Raw genomic sequence first — 19417 nt, forward strand, 5'->3', positions numbered from 1 at the left:
ATATATAGTTTTCATATTAGTTATTCCACACAAAGCAGTGTAGTACTTCATATAAGTACTATGAAGGTCACAGTTAGTTGTGCTATTGTATTAGTCTTATCCAAGGAGAATCATACTTTTTATGTCATTTTGTAAGTCGTTTTACAACTTTGTAAGTCGTTTTATAACTTGTCTTAATTTCCAAGAAATACAGTTTTGTCCCAAATTGATGTGGAGGGTTTAATACTGTCTAAAAATTAACTTAGAACAGTCATTTTAAATTTTGTTTGAGGTTTTTATACTTTTATATAATTAAATGTGAAAATTAAATGTCTATATGCAAAACAGATCCAAAGTTAAATTTTATGACAAAGGAAGTAAATGTTCCATTTTTTTTCCTTCTTTTTCTCTAGCTCAACTGAGAAGTCATTTCCTTGGAGATCAACAGGTATGAGTTTTTAATCATATAAAATATCTTCCTTTAGTTTTGCACAGACAGAGCCTGCTCTCTTAAATTACTACGTCTTGGTGAAATCAGCCAAGCAAAGCCTTTAATAGTGACAATATTGAACTGCTTTGCTTTGAAGTAGTACTTTCTTAATATACTTAATTTTGTTTAACATACTTGAATAGATTTATATATGCCAGCTGTAAAGAAGTTAAAGCATTGGGCATCAAAACATTTTTAATATCAATTCAATATCTGAATTTTTTATCATAAAGAAATACAGGGATGCCCTCCCAAAGGTTTTTGTATAATCTGGGATATCAGTTATATAAGTCAAGGTCTTTCCTTTTACAGTGTTTCTCATACTCAAGAGAAGAGTTTCCTGAAATGTTCATTTTCCTTATGTATCCAGATGTAGACCACCTGATAGCTTCTAAAATAGTCTGGAAGATTCTGACATAGTCTCTTTATCTCTTCTTTTTACCCTAAATTCACCTCATATCAAGGATGAATTACATTGAGGAGCATGTCTGCCACTTTCACAGATGTTTGATATCTTCATACTCAGTCTTCACTCATTAAACGCTTCCTGAGTAACCACATCGTGAGCCAAGTACTATACGTGTCATTGGTCAGACAGTGTTGGGCTCCACACACATATGCCCCTCACCTCCCTCACCTCTCGTAATGTAAAGGACAATGCCAGCAATGTGTGAATGCTAGAATAGGCCTTGATATCTAAATACTTCGGCTGTTTTTAAACAAGGTTTGAATTGAGTAAAACTTAACTCACCAAATGCCTGGTATCTGAGTTTACCTGAGCCTGGCACCAGGATTCTGGTGTTATTTATAGTGGATACAAGGCAATTTGCCATTTTATAAAGAACCTATTCCCAAGAAATGTAGTATTCTACTCAAACCATAGATTAGGAAGAGACATGTGAAAGGCTACTTAACAAGACTTACAAACAGCAGTTTAATACAAGGAAATACATGGCATGAAATAATATGTGGTTAACTACCAAGTAAGTATTATGTGGGAAACATTGTCATTAAATGGACAGCCCACTTTTGAGATAGCTTTGCAGAGAGGATGAGCCTGGAGCCTGGGGCTTGACCAGCAGCCCGGCTGTGGAGAGAGCACTGTCATTGGGCGGCAGAAGAGACGACAGAAATGTCTCATGGGAACATTTAAAACTAGTCTGAGAGATGATAAGATGTGCAAAGGCTAGACAGCCACACTGGGCCAAATTATAGAGATCTGTAAATACCAGGGACTTTGAACTTCCTGCACGTCATGGGGAGCCACTGGAAATCGTTTGAGCAAAAAATCACCTGATTTAAACATTCCTCAGGAGAAATAGCAGTGCTATGAACTGTTAAAAAGAGAGTTGAAAAATTCAGTTTAAAGAAATATATACAGTGCATTTGCTACTTGGCTATGGCAAACACGTACCGTTTAATGTAAAATTCTCCTGTAAGTTCATGTTTAATATTGCATCATTAATTTATTCCAAAAATATTTCTTGAGAGTCTAGTTGGCTAGCACATAGTTGTCAAGATTTAAAACAAATATCCTTGCCCTCTTAAGTGTTTCAATTCTAGTGGAGGTATATAACCCTATACACTTAAAATTGGGGGCAACGGGGGTGGATTCTGTAAAGGAAAACTACAAGTGTAAACCATGTTTACCCATAGCTCTATTTTTGGACATTTAGGTTGTTTCTAACTTTTCATTGTAATAAATAACATTATGGTAAACATCCTTGTGTATAAAATTATATCTGCAGCTTTGATTTACCTTAGGCTAGACTTTTAGGAAGAAAACTATTCAAACTATATGAACATTTTTAAGGCTCTTTAAATGTATTACCAAGTTGCCTTCCTAAAAAGATTGCATCCATTCTCCCTCCCTTTAGGTATATGAGACCAGTCCTCTCATACTCCCTCATGAGTGTCATCGTTTATATCTCTATGTACAAAATGTTTCAGTATCCCGCGGTTGCCCTTTTCTCTTGGAGCGCTAGTGTTTGATAGGTGAGAGTTCTTTGTAGCCCAAGGAGAATAGCTGTGTCAGTCAGGGCCCAACCACCCAAAGGAGTGGTCATTCCTGGAAGCTGCTGCCATGTCTAAGACTGTAGGGACAAGGGGCTGGGTTGCTTTGCCACCAAACTGGAGCAGTGGTGGGAGGTGGGACCCAGCGAGTTTTCCAGCATTAGCTGGAACCATGAAGGAGATAGAGCTATGCCAGCAGTGCTGCCTGAAGTAGAGCTGGAGAAACATCCTGACTGAACTGAGCTAGAGGGGGCAGTTGTGGATTTTTTAACTGCCAAAAGCCAGGCAGGCATGGTGTGTAATTGCATGGATTTTCATATGGAGAGAATGCGCTTGTGAAGACGCACGATGGAGAATGAACATCTGGGCCCTTGGCATCCTTTCTCCCTCTCCTCCCCTCCAGTGCATTTACTCAGCTTCAGTCATTTGACCACCATCTTTGTGATTTACTAATGCATAAAATATAGATAGATAAATAGATAAAATATTATAAATATTTCATTTAATATATAAATATTATATATTCATATATTTTTAATATATGCCAGATAGCTCCCCAAATACTTTAGTGTTAGGGAAATACAACTCTAGTAATTCATCTGTCATCACCACAGCGACATTCATAATTCACACCTGATAACTATACTTCATCCCTTACTTTGGTCGGAGTATACTGCTGCCCAAACTCATATTCCAACCTGGGAGTTTTACTTACCCTTTTTCCTTTTGCAGGGAGGGGGAAGTATATTAACTTTCAAACACAGCAAACACAACTGATATTTATTCTACTCTCTATTATTTTAATTACATTAATGTTTCTTGTGTGTTTTCTTAAATTTGCCTACTTTTCAACCATACTTAAGGTATTTAAATTGTAACCATAGCAATAAGACCTAATGATAAGGGTAGAAAATTGAAATTTAATTGTATGAATAAAAGAGAAAAATCTGATTTGTTTCATATTCCTTTTTCTGAGCAGTTATAGATGCCCTTTAGAAGTTTGATTGTAAGTAAACAGGATGAAATGACAGTTTTGCTGCTACTTTTCCTGTAAAGTTTAACTGTTATCTTTTCTTTACCAGTTTGCATGCAGAGACCCTGAATGTAATATGAAAATATCTTGTTTTTAGAATTTGGCAGTCCCACCCAGAATGAGGTAGGGGTGGCTTAAATATAAAAAAATACTTAAAAGGTCTTTGGTCTATTTTGTCTTTGGCTAGGTCTTGACAAAAGAAACATCTTTATTCAATTATCTTGGTTTCCTAAATAAGAAAGGATAATTTGAAAGGATTTAGGATTGAAGTTCTGTTATTGTTCCTCATTTTTCTTTAATATTTTGAACATTTACTTGAAGACAGTTTCTCTACCTTTTGTGTGTGTGTGTGTGTGTGTGTGTGTGTGTGTGTGTGGTTTATTACAAATTTGGCTTGAAAAGCTCTTCAGCCATAAGGTGAATTGTTAGCAAGGCAATAGTTTGATCACTACCTGGGAGAGATCCCTGCCTGCTCAGGAGTTTTCAGCAATATTCCATTGAAATGCCAGAAATTGAGACCAACTGCTGAATTTGTTTTTAAATAGCTAACTTACTGCAGAGTCATTTTCTAAGGAAAAGCTCAAGATGCCCCAGGCAGAAGATTTCCATTTATGGTTCAATTCAGGAGAATCAGCTTACTTGTGTTTTCTGGTTGGTTGATTGGTTGGTTGGTTGATTTTTGATTTTTAACTTGTACCAAGGATCGCAGGCTGTTGCAAAGCAGAAAGCCAAGGCCTTGGACACTCAAAGAGATAACCTCCCAAAGTGTGGGGAAGAATCATCCATTCTACAAAGCATTTTTATTTTCCTAGGCTGATTGGGAAGGAATCTTAAGGAGAAGCTCCCCTGGACATAACAAAGTTGTTTTAAGCATGTACGCTTTATTGTTATCTTGCCTTTCTGTTGCCGTCTCTCTTCGTTATTCTGTATTTTCTAGCTTACCAGCATTACATGTCTGCTCTCTAAACACATAAATGGACCTCCTCTTGTCTTTTATGAAGAGGAAAGTTAATTATTTTCTGTTGTGGCTTTGTTTTTTCCTTAGCCTTGCATTTCTTATGACCTTGGATTTTGTGGGTGTGTTTATGTATACTCTGCTGAAAAAGAGTGAAGAGGGAATGTTGTCTTGGGTTCCTGTTTCCTCTTTTGTTAGTGTGCTATTTTTCCACTATTCATGTCTTCATATCCCTTACCAATGTATGTATTTGTACAGTCTCTTACGTTCCACCAAAATTTGAGTTAACTTTTAAGAACCCATATACTAAAATAGAAAAATAAGCTCCAGAATCACAGAAAATATATATTTGAATAATAGGTAAAGACCCGAAGAAAGTGAGAATGCAAATTTATGCACAAGTAATTATACTTCTTCATGATGGAAAATATTATATTATGGAGGATATCTTTTAAAGAAAAAAACCTTGGACTTACCTCTCTTTTAAGAAAAGGCACACCAATTCAGTCATAAAGATAACCAAACACCATGTGCCCTACCTACCAGAAAGAAGCTGTTGAAGCCACAAATTGAGTCCTTTTGTTAAAGTGATCATGGGTTGTTACTTAAATCCTCCAGCCACATCCTGTAAATTTGTGAATTTTGTCACAAATCACAATTTCACAGTTTTTCTGTTTGGGGGGGTGGAAATTACTAGAATCTAGGCAGTTGCCAATTTTAGTACTTGTGTGTAAAATGAGGGGAGGGGAGCGGCATCAGCCTGAGAATCTACCCCTCCCCTCCTCTTCCCTGCAGATTAGGACAAGGAGCAGCCTCCAGAGCTGGAGTGTGCTGTCTGTCCCCACAGTAGGAAGTTATATCGTGCATATTCATAAATAGAATATTAAATTAGCAATCCTATATAAAGAACTATTATTTTACTGCAGATTTTGAATGTTATGATTTATTATGGCTATAAATTGTATAAATGACAAAATTTTATTTCTGCTTCTCTTCCAAATACCAAGAGGAATATGGATTTCTGTTAATATTGGCCTTGGAGTCCCAAGGTTTTCCTCCCTTATTTTTTCAGACCTTTTTTAGTAACACAGTCATTATAGTCTTCTTACCACAATTGCAGTGCTGTAGCTTCCTAATCACCACTTTTTCATGTCTTGTTACAAAAGTAAGGCATACTTTTTTGTGTGTGTTTTTTTATTTGTTTGTTTATTTTGGCATGCTTCTTATTTAAAATAAATTGTCTAGAAGAATTTGGAGTAGAAGGTAAAAATTTCCTTCATTGCCACGTCTACCCATACCATGGCCACTGCCCCACATACCTACGCATACACACACACACACACAGAAAATCTGAGGGGTGTGTGTGTGTGTAAATATCCACACATTTAAATTTGTTCTGTTTTGTTTTTAATACAATGAGGATATGTTATACATTGTTCTATGACTTAAGGTTTTTTTCCTTAACAACATAGTAAAACTATGCATGTGTTTCTGTGTCAATTTATAAAGATCTGCCTCCTTTTTAATGGCTATCTATTGTTTAGAAAATTTATGTAACCATTCCCTTATTAGTGAATATTTTGTTTTTTCCAATTTTGCCCTTTGACAAGCAGTGGTAAAATTTTTCACTGAACATCTGAGTGTCTCTGTTGATTACATTTTTAAGGGGAACTGCCTGGGCAAGGGTGTATACATTTTTATTTTGACAAATAGTGTCCAATTGCCCACCGAAAATGCTTAGCAGTATGTGGAGGGGGGGAGATTTTTCCTCTGCCCTCTTAGGTTAAGTAACTGGGGGCCTGTGAATTTAACTGACAGTAGACAGATTAATCATAATTTTTCAAAAACCCTAAGTATTCATATGCATATGAGAGCTCACAAAAGAAATAGCTCCCTAGGGACTTGCCTGGTGGTCCAGTGGTAAAGAATCCACCTTCCAATGCAAGGGACACGGGTTCAATCCCTGGTCAAGGAACTAAGATCACACACGCCGTGGGACAACTAAGCCCACGTGCCACAACTACTGAGCTCACACACCTCAACTAGGAGCCTGCGTGCCGCAAACTACAGAGCCCACACGCTCTGGAACCCGTGCCACAACTAGAGTGAGAAAATCTTCATGCCACAACTAGGGAGAAGCCCGTGCGCAGCAATGAAGAGCCCACACGCCACAACGAAAGATCCCACGTGTCTCAACGAAGATCAGCATGCTGCAACTAAGACCCGATGCAGCCAAATAAATAAATATTTAAAATTTTTTAAATTAAAAAAAAAGTAGCTCCCTAAATGACTAGGGTTGGGGGCTTATATACCTAACTTAGGGGAGAGGAAGCAGGCAGAAGAGGCTTCTATGGGAAGAACAAGTGGATTTCTAGGGGAACAAACAGGAGATAAAACAGTTTGTGATGATGTTTGTTTACGCAGGTGCAAGTGGTCTCTCTGATTTTTTTTTTTTTTCATTCCATAAAACTCCCCCAGAAGGGATCCATGGCAGCCTCACTCCCAGGACTTTTCTGCTTTTAGTGAAATAAGGGAAGCTCCAAAAAGGCTTCTTTCTGCATCTGTTGAATCTCAAATATCTTTAGTTTAGAAGAATCTTCATGCCAGCTCTCAGGGTCCAAATAGGTCCCCACAAACATATATTCCTACCTATACCAAGTGTCATGCCTATCATGCTTCCCATGCTACCAGAGGGTAGTAACATACAAAGTGTAAATCCTCGTGAGTATTTAAAATTTTAATAAGTTATTAGGCTTTTAAAAAAAAATTGCTTCAAATTTCCCTGTATCATAAGCTCTATCTACAGATTAAATAGAGTAAAATCATTTACAGAAATAATTATTAAATATTCATTAAATCAGAACGTTGCATGGAGACTTCAGCATACCACTGACCATTCTATTATTTGACTCATTCTTATGGAAATTGGAGGTAAGCCTCATCTTGGAATTTAATAAATTTGTCATGATACCTATCAGCTTTGGTTTCTTCTCTTTTCGTATCTGGCTCAAAATGATCAGATACATTTTTCTGTCAACAAAAATGCAACGACGACTACCAAAACAAGCAAAAAACACTATCACTGTTGGAGATGATTTGGGTACCAACACCTCACTCCACAGGTGCCCAAACTTTGCTGCACATTAAAATTGCCTGTGGAGCTGTTAAAATATTATTCCCAGGCCTCCTGATACACAATTAAATCCAAAAGTCTGGGGCCCAAACCAGAAATCAATAGTCTTTAAAGCTCCCCAGTTGATTCCACTCTGCAGTTTGAGAACGACTGCCTTACTCATAATTAAATCAACTTAGTTACTAGTAATTAAAGAGAAGAATTAAAATTTTATCCTGCTTGTTCTAATACAGATTTTATTTCAGGATCACCAAATAACCCTAGTCATTACTGGCTATCTAAAGATTTCTAAAATATGCCAAAGAATTCCTGCTGATAAATGTAGAAAGAACAATAAAATTAGAAAACTCGACAATTTACAGACCCTAATGAAATCACGCGTTCAAGCGAAGATTGTCAGTGTATGAAAAAACCTCTGTATTCTCAATCCTAGCTGCACATTGGAATCACCTTGGGAGTTTTTAAAAATCCTGATATTCATACCACAGCTTGGGCTGATTGAATTGGAATCTCTGGGCATGGGACTCAGTTAGCAGTAGTTTCTAAATTCTATGCCCTCCACTCCCACGCCAGGCAACCAAGTTGTGCAGTGTGCAACCAAGGTTGAGAATCCTTGCATTAGTAGAAAGGAAGATGGTGAACTTGAAAATACAAAGATCAGGCTGCCACACTTGAATTGGCTGATTGATCTGAGCAAATGTAAAAGTTCTGATGTGACGTCATGTGAAGTACACAGCACTGTTCATGAAGTATTCTAACCACAAAAGTTTGACCTGAAAGCTTTTAGCTCTAAATTTCTGCTTACAAGAAGAATTGAGGTTTGAGGATGTGTAAATGCCACCATGAGAAAGCCATCAAACAGATTTAGAATGTGGCGCATCCTATGAGTTTATTGCTATGGTTCCAGCAGTGAGCCAAGAAAATGAAAATGAAGGAATGGGAAATCCTTTCTAGATCGAAAGAACTTAAGTAACAATCAAAAACGCAATCAGTGAACCTTATTTCAGCCTGACTAGTACAAGCCACTGAAGAAAGACATTTCTGAGACATCAGGAAAATTCTGAATATGAACTCATTTTACGGCATTATGGAATAATTGTAGTTTTGTGAAGTCCTTATTTTATAGAGCTACAAATGGAAGTATTTAGAGTTCTGATCATCTGATATGAGAGGTCTGTTTTAAAATTCTCTAACAGAAGAAAAAGATAAATGGATCATAAAAGTGTGGTATAATTATGAAATCTGGGGGGTTGTTAATTATACTTTTCTCTGTTTTTATATATGTTTGAAAAGTTTAAAAAACTTTAAATACAAATTGTTTAAATAAAGGGTTCAAAATAGTGGGATTTAACTCGTACATCAGAGTGACGTGTTAAAGCCAGTAAGCTGTTGCCCATACTCTGAAGGCTGGTCCTAACGGAAATGAAACCAACTATGAGACAGTGACATGTGCTCCCCAGCCAGTGGGTGGTACTTAATTTGAGTTTCCACATAGATGGGATTTTGTTAAAATTCTTATTAAGCAAAATCACCTCTAGCGTGCTGGGCATCAGCTTAGAACTCCACATTTATCACTCTGTTTGTGCATGGGTGTTTGTGCCACCAAATAAGAATATTAGCATTTAGTTTTAGCCAACATGTATCTTTATGTTCCTGAGCCAGTTATTCATGACATATGAACACATCCCCCAGAAGCTTAAATATTGTTAGTACTTCATGTAAAAATCAAATATCCAGCTTTAGCCTTTAACGTTTAATTCAAACAAGTCGAAATAAATATTTAAATTTTCTCATGCTTTTAGTGATATGTGAAGAAATAATCTATTAACTAGCTAAAATAAAATAGAAATTGTAAAGTCCAAAATCTCCTGTTTTTCCATTACCACCTCCTCAACACAGAGCCCCACTTCCTTAGCTTACAATTGTTACTTTGGGAAACATTAAAAAGGCTACCATCTATAACTCCACATTTCATTTTTATGCCAAAGTTAGCCTGCATTTAGCTGTAACTTGATAATCTTTACCAAAATAGATAATCCAGTAGAAAAGTACAGAAAAACCTGGTTTCACAAGACCCATTCATTTCTTTTAATGGTGAATATGTATGGAATTTTTTAGAGAAGGATTTTTTTGGTTTCTTTTTTTTTTTAACGGAAGAAATGTATCTCCCACTATCAAATATTTTCATTTATATATTTGGTAACATCTTTTCCCCAAAAGGAACAAAATTTGTCTTTGAAAAAATATTTGACTGGTTTTTGAGCACTTATTTTCCGTAGACTACACTTCTTACATCACAGCAAGTCCCTTATTCTTTGTTCAGCTTTACTCGTTAGGAAGTGAGAGCCCTCTGGCCTTTTATGAACACCGCCTGTTAAACTTGGACACTTTGCAGATGTGATCCATTTCTTTTCATCTTTATATTTCTAAACTTGTTTTTATAGTTTTCCTTTTATAGGTATAATAGAGTATGAATTTTTTATGGTAGGTTTAATAACTGTATTTTAATTAGTACCCAGACTAAAAATACTTACTAAACACTCATCTTAATATGACTACTTGTGGAAATTCCTATTTTTTCCCCTAAAAATTAGTTTGAATCATTTTGAATCCCTGAAGAGAATTCAGGAATTTTAAAATGTTTTTGAACAGGAGAGCTCTCTGGTGGCATACAAACCTAAAATATTTTTCAGATTTGTCATTGTAGAAATCAAATAAAGTACTTTATACCAGTTTATACAGATACGAAGTTTGTTTAAACTATGAGATTCAATTCGGATAGATGAGCTTCTACAGTGGATTTTAAGGCAGACTAGTTGATGTTTAGAATAAGGTTTAAAGTGAACTAGAAAGTACTTCATTAATAATGGTTTCTATTTTCCAAGGCTTTTCACACAGTGTTTTCCGTATGAGTAAAAATTTTAGGGCCATTGTCTTATTAATATTTAAGAGATAGTATAAGCATGCATAAGACCCAAAAATCTAGATACATCAAGAAAACCAGACTAGAAATAGCTTCAAGAAACATGGTCTTCTGCTCGTTCTTCTAAGTCTTTACTTCCATTAAAACCCAACTTTGAAAGAATATCATATGTATGTAGTAGTTTGTAGTTGGGTCAACAAACTCCAAGTATCTGTAGTATTCTTTGTGTGTGTGTGTGTGTGTGTGTGTGTGTTGTACGCGGGCCTCTCACTGCTGCGGCCTCTCCCGTTGCGAAGCACAGGCTCCGGACGCGCAGGCTCAGTGGCCATGGCTCACGGGTCCAGCCACTCCGCGGCATGTGGGATCCTCCCAGACCGGGGCACGAAACCGCGTCCCCTGCATCGGCAGGCGGACTCCCAACCAGTGCGCCACCAGGGAAGCCCTGTAGTATTCTTAAGATATAAGTCAATATCCATCTCTATCTTATGTGGATTAAAGAATGTTCTTATGCTTCATGCTTCCATCACCCTATTTACATTTTCTCTCTGAAACAGGATTTCCCAGTGTTCTCATTGCCTCCAATAATAAAGTTACCTGCTGTAGAAATGAGTCTTGTACATCAGAGAAGCTACTGAAGAGGACAAGTCTTGGGGACCATTTTCCAGGTCTCCTTCCAGAATTTGGCTGAGAGCTTTACTTCTTAGCCATTGAAGGCACTGGAATATTTCTGCAGCAGCTCTGTGGAAAGTAGACTCCCTGCTGAGCCTACGGTGCTATGGGAAGTGAGAGTCCCAGGGCCTAACAGGAAGTTGAGTCCCTATAAGACTAAATTCTCTACTCATATTTTTCACAGTATTGCACCTGAGTGTGATAGCCTGACTTCAACTCATAGACCAGAGTTGGAAGAAATGTGACATACCTAATTCCCTTAACTGTCAAAGAAAGTATCATCTGCCTTAATATTGTGTGCTGTTACCATCCCAAGATCCCTGCCAAAACCCACTCTACACTACCTTTTATGTAAGGGCAAACCCCTAAACTCTATAGCAACTCAGGACAAGGAGAATCTAGCATAAGGTTGCAGCCTGCTGGTTTGTGAAAGACTAGTTAGAGGGTTATACAAACTAAAAAATCTCCTTACTGTTCCCTAGGTTCCTGTTTCAGTGGTGATTTTACACACAGTGTAGACCTCTGTCATTTCATATAACATAAACAGACACATAGATTAACAAAGCAGAGGCATTTTAAGAATTTCAAGTTCTTTAAAGAAGCCTTAGACCTTTCACTGAGCATATTTTTATGCATACTTGGTATGTATTTGGAAGGTACATCACAGAAAAGATAAAATAATTCACTTTGTACTTCATCTTTTACTGTGAGCTTAACGGGATGGGTAATGTAACAGATTTTTATAACCCTACAACATTATTGTCCCTTATGTGCTAATACTTTTCTTAGCTGCGGCCTTCTACTTTTTCTAATTAATTGCCCTTTTTTGGGTAATATTCAGGCACTCGGATGAAATGTAGCAGGCAAGAAGGACCATGCTTCCACAAATCTCCCAGTCTTAATCACAGATGGAGATTATTTCATTCCACCTTGAAGCTTATTCAAGTTCTATATTTGTAGACATTCATTTTCTTGGAAGATGCTAATTTGATGTTTGAAAATCTCCCATAGTATATTTCTGGTGTCCCAGAAAACATGTTTATGATTTTTTCAAAAAGGTAACACATGTTCTTCAGTACACAGGTTAAAGAAGTAGCATTCATATTCTGTTTGCCATTTTTACTCATAAAAATCTCTCAATTTCATGTTCTGATTGTGCTAAACAGCATGCCAACTGGTTAATTGTAGTTTACAGCATTGATCATGAAATGATGAACCCCATCCTGTAAGTCTCTGTGGGTTTCTCTGGTAAATTTGACTAGTATCTGCTTCCATTCCACAAAGCAGATGTTTTTAAAAGACATTTATTTGAAAGATTGCATAAATAATGCATAATTAGTAATTGTGACACACCATACTACAATAGGTGTACTTTATTCAGTAATTAGGAAATGACCCGTTTGTATATCTGAGGTATAGTAGCTGTATGTACATACATTTATGTGGGTGTATACGATTTGTGAATTACAAGTTTTCAGAGAAACAGTAAATAGCAAAAACTATCTTGAAAACAATTTAATTTCCTTTTAGTGATTCAGAAGAGATTTCAGTATCTTTTTGTCTTTGCAGGTATACATTATCATTGGACTCTACTATAGAAGTAGAAAAATGACTGAAGACCTTATTCACAGTATAGAATTTGGTTGTTTTACAGTTCATATTAAATAAACCTCTAACCAACTTTGTAAAACTGTAACTTTTATATTTACTGAAATATAAAGCACAAAATAGGTACCCTGTACTCTAAACCCAGTTATTTAGATCTTCAAATTAGATTTGGGATACATGGGGATTTAATACTTTAGTGTTCTAGTTAACATCTCTGTCCTTTTCTATATTCTGTTTTCTGAGGCATTGCATTTAAAACTATAAGAAACATAGGCTTCCCTGATGGTCCAGTGGTTAAGACTGTGCGCCTCCACTGCAGGGGCACGGGTTCAGGGAACTGAGATCCTGCATGCCACACGGCACAGCCAAAAAGTAAATAAATAAAAAATAAAAGTATAAGAAACAGATACTAACATTTAGAGGGCAGAGGATCATATTACTTGGGGGTAATTTTGTTGATTTTGTTTGTGTTTGCATTTTTTAAGATTCTAATTCTGTTAAGTTTTACTGTTAGGGTGACCAGTATGGAATAATGTATCTTACAATTTGTACTTGATCTGTGTAAGATTATTTCTTTCTTTTTTTTTATTAAAGCATAGTTAATATACAATATTATATTAGTTTTGGGTGTACAATATTGTGATTTGACATTTATATACATTACAAATTGATCGTAATAAGTCTAGTAACCATCTCTGTACAGAGTTATTGGGATATTGTTGATTATATTCTCTTTTTCTTTTTAATACATCTTTATTGGAGTATAATTGCTTCACAATACTGTGTTAGTTTCTGCTGTACAACAAAGTGAATCAGCCATATGCATACATATATCCCCATATCCCCTCCCTCTTGAGCCTCCCTCCCAGCCTCCCTATCCCATCCCTCTAGGTCATCGCAAAGCACCGAGCTGATCTCCCTGTGCTATGCGGCTGCTTCCCACTAGCTATCTGTTTTACATTTGGTAGTGTATATATGTCCATGCCACTCTCTCACTTCGTCCCAGCTTACCCCTCCCCCGCCCCATGTCCTCAAGGCCATCCTCTACATGTGTGTCTTTATTACTGCCCTGCCCCTAGGTTCATCTGTGCTATACATTATGTCCCCATGACTTATTTATTTTATAACTGGAAGTCTGTACCTCTTAAGCCCCTTTACCAGTTTTGCCAACCATCCCCCCACACCCATCCCTTGACAGCTAATTTCTTTCCCTGTGTCTATGAGTCTGTTTCTGTTTTGGTTTTTAGCTTCCACATATGAATGAAATCATATGGTATTTGTCATTGTCTGACTTACTTCACTTAGCACAATACCCTCTAGGTCTGTCCATGTTGTGGCAAATGGCAAAATTTCATTCCTTTTTATGGCTGAGTAATATTCACACAAGGGAATACCACATCTTTAGCCATTCATCCATTGATGTGGACACTTGGGCTGTTTCCGTATTTGGCTATTGTAAGTGATGGTGCAGTGAACATATGAGTGCATATATCTTCTCAAATTAATGCTTTTATTTTCTTCAGATAAATATCCAGAAGTGAAATTGCTGGATCATATGGTAGTTCTATTTTTAATATTTTGAGGAGCCTCCATACTCTTTTCCATCATGGCTGCGCCAATTTACAATCCCACTAATAGTACCCAAGGGTTTTCTTTTCTGCACGTCATCACCAACACTTGATTTTTGTCTTTTTGATAATAACCATTCTGACAGGTGTGAGGTGATAGCGCATTGTGGTTTTGATTTGTATTTCCATATGGTTAGTGATGTTGAGCATCTTTTCATGTGTCTGTTGATCATCTGTATGTCTTCCTTATAAAAATGTCTATTCAAGTGGGAGGGAGGGAGACGCAAGAGGGAAGAGATATGGGGACATATGTATATGTATAACTGATTCACTTTGTTTTAAAGCAGAAACTAACACACCATTGTAAAACAATTATACTCCAATAAAAATAACAACAAAAAAGTCTATTCAAGTCCTCTGCCCATTTTTTAATTGAATTATTTCTTTCTGTTGTCTGTTTTTTGGTTTTTTTATGTTAATTTTTATGAGTTCTTTATGTATTTTGAATATTAACCCCTTAACATATATATCATTTGCAAATATCTTCTCCCAGTCAGTGGGGTGCCTCTTCGTTTTGTTGGTGTACGAAAGCTGTTTAGTTTGAGGTAGTCTCGTTTGTTTATTTTTGCTTTTGTTGTCCTTGCCTGGGGAGACAGATCCAAAAAAATATTGCTAAGACTGGTGTCAAAGAGTGTACTGCCTATGTCTTGTTCTAGGGTTTTATGGTTTCAGATCTTACATGTGAGTCTTTAATCCATTTTGATTTTATTTTTGTATGTGTTGTAAAAAAAAGAAAGTGACCCAATTTCATTCTTTTGCATGTAGTTGTCCAGTTTTCCTAACACCATTTATTGAAGTGACTGCCTTTCCCCATTGCATATTCTTGGCTTCTTTGTAGTAAATTAATTGATCATATAAGCATGGGGTTTTTTGGTTTTGTTTGAGAAGGATAGGTCTTAACTTTTCTTTTGTTTGTTTGTTTGGTAGAATTCACCTGTGTAGCCAGTCTGGGCCTGGGCGTTTGTCTGTTGGGAGTTTTTTGATTACTGATTTAATTTCATTACTAGCAATCAGTCTGCTCAGATTTTCTGTTTCTTCCTGATTCAGTTTTGAAAGATTTTTGTGTTTCTAGGAATTTATCCATTTCTTCTAGGTTATCTGATTTTTTGGTGTATAATTTTTTGAAGTAATCTCTTACAATCCTCCGTGGTATCAGTTGTAACTTCTCCTGCTTCATTTCTGATTTTATTTATTTGAGTCCCCTCTCTGTTTTTCTTAATGAGTGTAGCCAAAGGTTTATCAATTTTGTTTATCTTTTCAGAGAATCAGCTTTTAGTTTCATTGATCTTTTCTATTGTTTTTTTAGTCTCTATTTTAGTTATTTCTGCTCCAATCTTTATTACTTCCTTCTTTCTGCTAACTTTGGGCTTTGTTCTTTTTCCAGTTCCTTTAGGTGTAAAGTTAGATTATTTGTTTCAGAATTTTCTTGTTTCCTGAGGTAGTCCTGTATCACTATAAACTTCCCTTTTAAAATTGATTTTGCCTAGTCCCATAGATTTTGAAATATTGTGTTTCCACTTTGTCTCAAAGTATTTTTTTATTTCTTCTTGATTCCATCATTGACCCATTGGTTGTTTAGTTGCATGTTGTTTGGCCTTCAGGTGTTTGTGGTTTTGTCAGTTTTCTTCTCATTATTGATTTCTAGTTTCATACTATTATGGTCAGAAAACATGCTTGATGTGATTTCAGTCTTCATAAATTTATCGAGACTTGTTTTGTGGCCTAACATGTGATCCATCCTGGAGAATGTTCCATGTGCCTTAGAAAAGAATGTGTATTTTGCTATTTTCAGGTGGTGGAATTTTCTGTGTGTGTGTGTGTGTGTGTGTGTGTGTACACATTAAGTCTATTTGGTCTAATGTGTTGTTTAAAGTCAGTGTTCCCTTATTGACTGTCTGGTTCATCTGTCCATTGATGTAAGTGGGGTGTTAAAGTCCCCTATTATTGCGTTGCTGTCAGTATTTCCCTTTATGTATTTAGGTGCTCCTGTGTTGGGTGCATAGCTGTTTACAAGTTATGTCCTTTTGTTGGATTGATCCCATTATCATTATGTAATGCCCTTCTTTGTCTCTTGTTACAGTCTGTATTTTAAATTTTATTTTGCCTGATAGAAGTATTGCTACCCCAGCTTTCTTTCCATTTCTGTTTGCATGGAACATCTTTTTCCATCCCTTCATTTGTGTGTTTGGATCTGAAATGAGTCTCTTGTAGGCAGCATATATATGGGTCTTATTTTTTAATCCATTCTGCCACCCTATGTCTTTTGATTGGAGCATGTTGTCTATTTCCATTAAAAGTAATTATTGATAGGTACATACTTATGGCCATTTTGTAAATTGTTTTCTGGCTGTTTTTATAGTTCTTCTCTGTTCCTTCCTTCTCTTGTTCTCTTCCCTTGTGATTTGATGGCTTTCTTTAGTGTAATGTTTATATTTCTTTCTCTTTATTTTTTGTGTATCTGTTACAGGTTTTCGGTTTGTGGTTCCCATGAGTTTTATATATAACAGCCTATGAATATAGCAGTCTATTTTAAGTTGATGGTCACTTAAGTTTATGTACTTTCTAAAAGCACCACTTTTTTTACTCCCCTCCCTGAACATTTTATGTTTTTGAGGTCATATTTTATTTTTATTTTGTGTATCACTTAACTCATTATTTTAGATATAGATGATTTTACTACTTTTGTCCTTTAACCTTCATACTGACTTTTTAGGTGGTTGATCCACTACTTTTACTATACATTTCCCTTAACCAGTGCTATTTTTTTCTTTCACCATTTTGTTGTTTGTTTGTTTCTAGTTATAGCCTTTTCTTTTCCATTTAAAAAAGTCCTTTTAACATTTTCTTAAGACCAGTTTAGTGATGATGAACTTCTTTAGCTTTTATTTGGAAAACTCTTTATCTCTCAATTCTGAATGATAATCTTGCCAGGTAGGGTATTCTTGGTCGTAACTTTTTCCTTTCATTACTTTGACTATATCATGCCACTCCTTTACGGCCTGTAAAGTTTCTGCTGAAAAATCAGCCAATTGCCTTATGGCATATTAACTCTTGTATGTGACTTTTTGTTTTTCTATCTTTAACTGTTGCCATTTAATTATGTCTTGGTGTGGATCTCTTTGAGTTCATCTTATTTGGGACTTTGTGCTTCCTGCACCTGGATATCTGTTTTCTTCCCCAGGTTAGGGAAGTTTCAGCCATTATTTCTTCAGATGGATTTTCTGTCCTTTTCTCTCTCTCTTCTCCTTCTACAGACCCTGTAATGTGAATGTTAGATAGTTGATGTTGTTGCAGTAGTCCCTTAAACGATCCTCATTTTTTAAATTCTTTTTGCTCTTCTTATTCAGTGATTTTCACCATTCTGTCTTCCATATCATTGATATGTTATTCTGCATCCTCTAATCTGCTGTTGATTTCCTCTAGTGTGTTTTTTACTTCAATTATTTTATTCTTCAATTCTGATTAGTTCTTTTTTATATTTTCTCTCTCTTTTATGAAGTTCTCCCTGAGTTCATCCATTCTTCGTCCTAGTTTGGTGAGCATCTTTATGACCATTATTTTGAACTCTACCTGGTAAATTGTTTATCTCCATTTTGTTTAGTTCTTTTTCTGAGTTTTTGTCTTGTTTTTTTCACTTGAAAGCTATTCCTTTGTCTCCTCATTTGTCTAACTCTCTGTGTTTGTTTCTATGCATTAGGCATATCATCTATTTCTCCTGGTTCTGAAAAGGTGGTCTTATATAGGAAGTCCCCTGTGAGGTCCGGTATCACAATTCCTCCTGGTCACAAGAGCCAGGATATCCAGGGCTACCCCGTGTGTGCCCTCTTGTTGTGGTTAGACCACTATTGCTACAGGCACTCTGGTAGGCTGGGCTTACCCCTTGGTCCAGCAGCTGATAGGTTTTTCCTCAACTGCTACAGGCACACTGATGTGTGGGGCTGGTCGCCAGCTCAACTGGCTGCAAGGCCAGCTGGAACCGTTGCAGACATGCTGATATGCTGAGCTAGCTCCCTGGAGTGAGAGCCACTTTGGAGGGGTGCCAGTGCTGGCTGGGGCTACCCACTGGCTGGGGCAGAGTGAGAACCACTTTAAAGGGGCCCGCTGGGGCAGGTGGGTTGTGCAGGGCTGGTCCTCAGGAACACCTGGGGAAGGTGCACAGTGTTAGTTAGGTTGAAAAAAGAGAAACAGAAATGGCAGCTGCCAGCAACAGGTCAGCCAGGGGGAAGGAAAGTGAAAAGAAAAAAATGGCATCTGACAGTGTTTCCATTCCCAAAGAAAGTTCCACCAGATACCTGCTGTCTGGCACTTACCTGCAAATTAGTCAGTGAATCTCCTTCTCATATGACCTTGATGCTTTTCAAGCTGTTGCTTCTGCCCTGGTACCTGGAACAGGTGAATTTGTGTGTGAGCTCTTTAGGGGCAGAGTCTTGGTTTCCCACAGCCCTCTGGCTCTTCCAGACTTAAGCCTTGCTGGTTTTCAAAGCCAGACGTTATGGGGGCTTGTCTTCCTTGTCCCTGGTCTGGGGAGTGTGACGTGGGACTTGGGTCCCTCACTCCTCAGGGGTCCTCCACGGTTGTAATATCTCTCCCGTTTGTGGGTTGCTGCACTGTATGCATGTGTTCTGAGTAGACCGTGTATCTTCCCCTCCTACCCATCTCAATGTGGACTTTTCTTTATATCCTCAGTTGTAGAAAATCTGTTCTGCTAGTCTTCAGGTCATTCTCAGACATGGTTGTTCTATCCGTAGTTGCAGTTTTGTGTATCCGTAGGAGGAAGTGAGCTCAGGATCCTCCTACTCTGCCATCTTGATCCCATCAAGATTATTTTAAATAGCTTCTCTTAGAAAAGAGTGTAAATGAGCACAATTGCTTGTCACCTGGTTTGTGAGAAAATGTTCCATTGGATAAAGAGACAAAATTGCTGGAGTATAGATTTTTAGTATGTCTCTTTTTCTTTTATTTAAATAATATCTCCTAATGGTTAAA

General features: G+C 36.9%; 1 protein-coding gene across 1 annotated transcript in view; it reads left to right on the plus strand.

Moving 5' to 3' along the window:
* The window catches only part of PKP4 (plakophilin 4), a 253243-nt gene that overhangs the window by 159700 nt on the left and 74126 nt on the right, over positions 1–19417 (plus strand). Inside the window, exon 4 of the mRNA XM_060106074.1 lies at positions 393–427. Coding sequence (XP_059962057.1) covers positions 393–427 — 35 coding nt within the window. The remainder of the gene's footprint in view (positions 1–392; positions 428–19417) is intronic.

Source organism: Mesoplodon densirostris, chromosome 8 (assembly GCF_025265405.1).
Source record: "Mesoplodon densirostris isolate mMesDen1 chromosome 8, mMesDen1 primary haplotype, whole genome shotgun sequence".
In the NCBI taxonomy this organism is placed as follows: domain Eukaryota; kingdom Metazoa; phylum Chordata; class Mammalia; order Artiodactyla; family Ziphiidae; genus Mesoplodon; species Mesoplodon densirostris.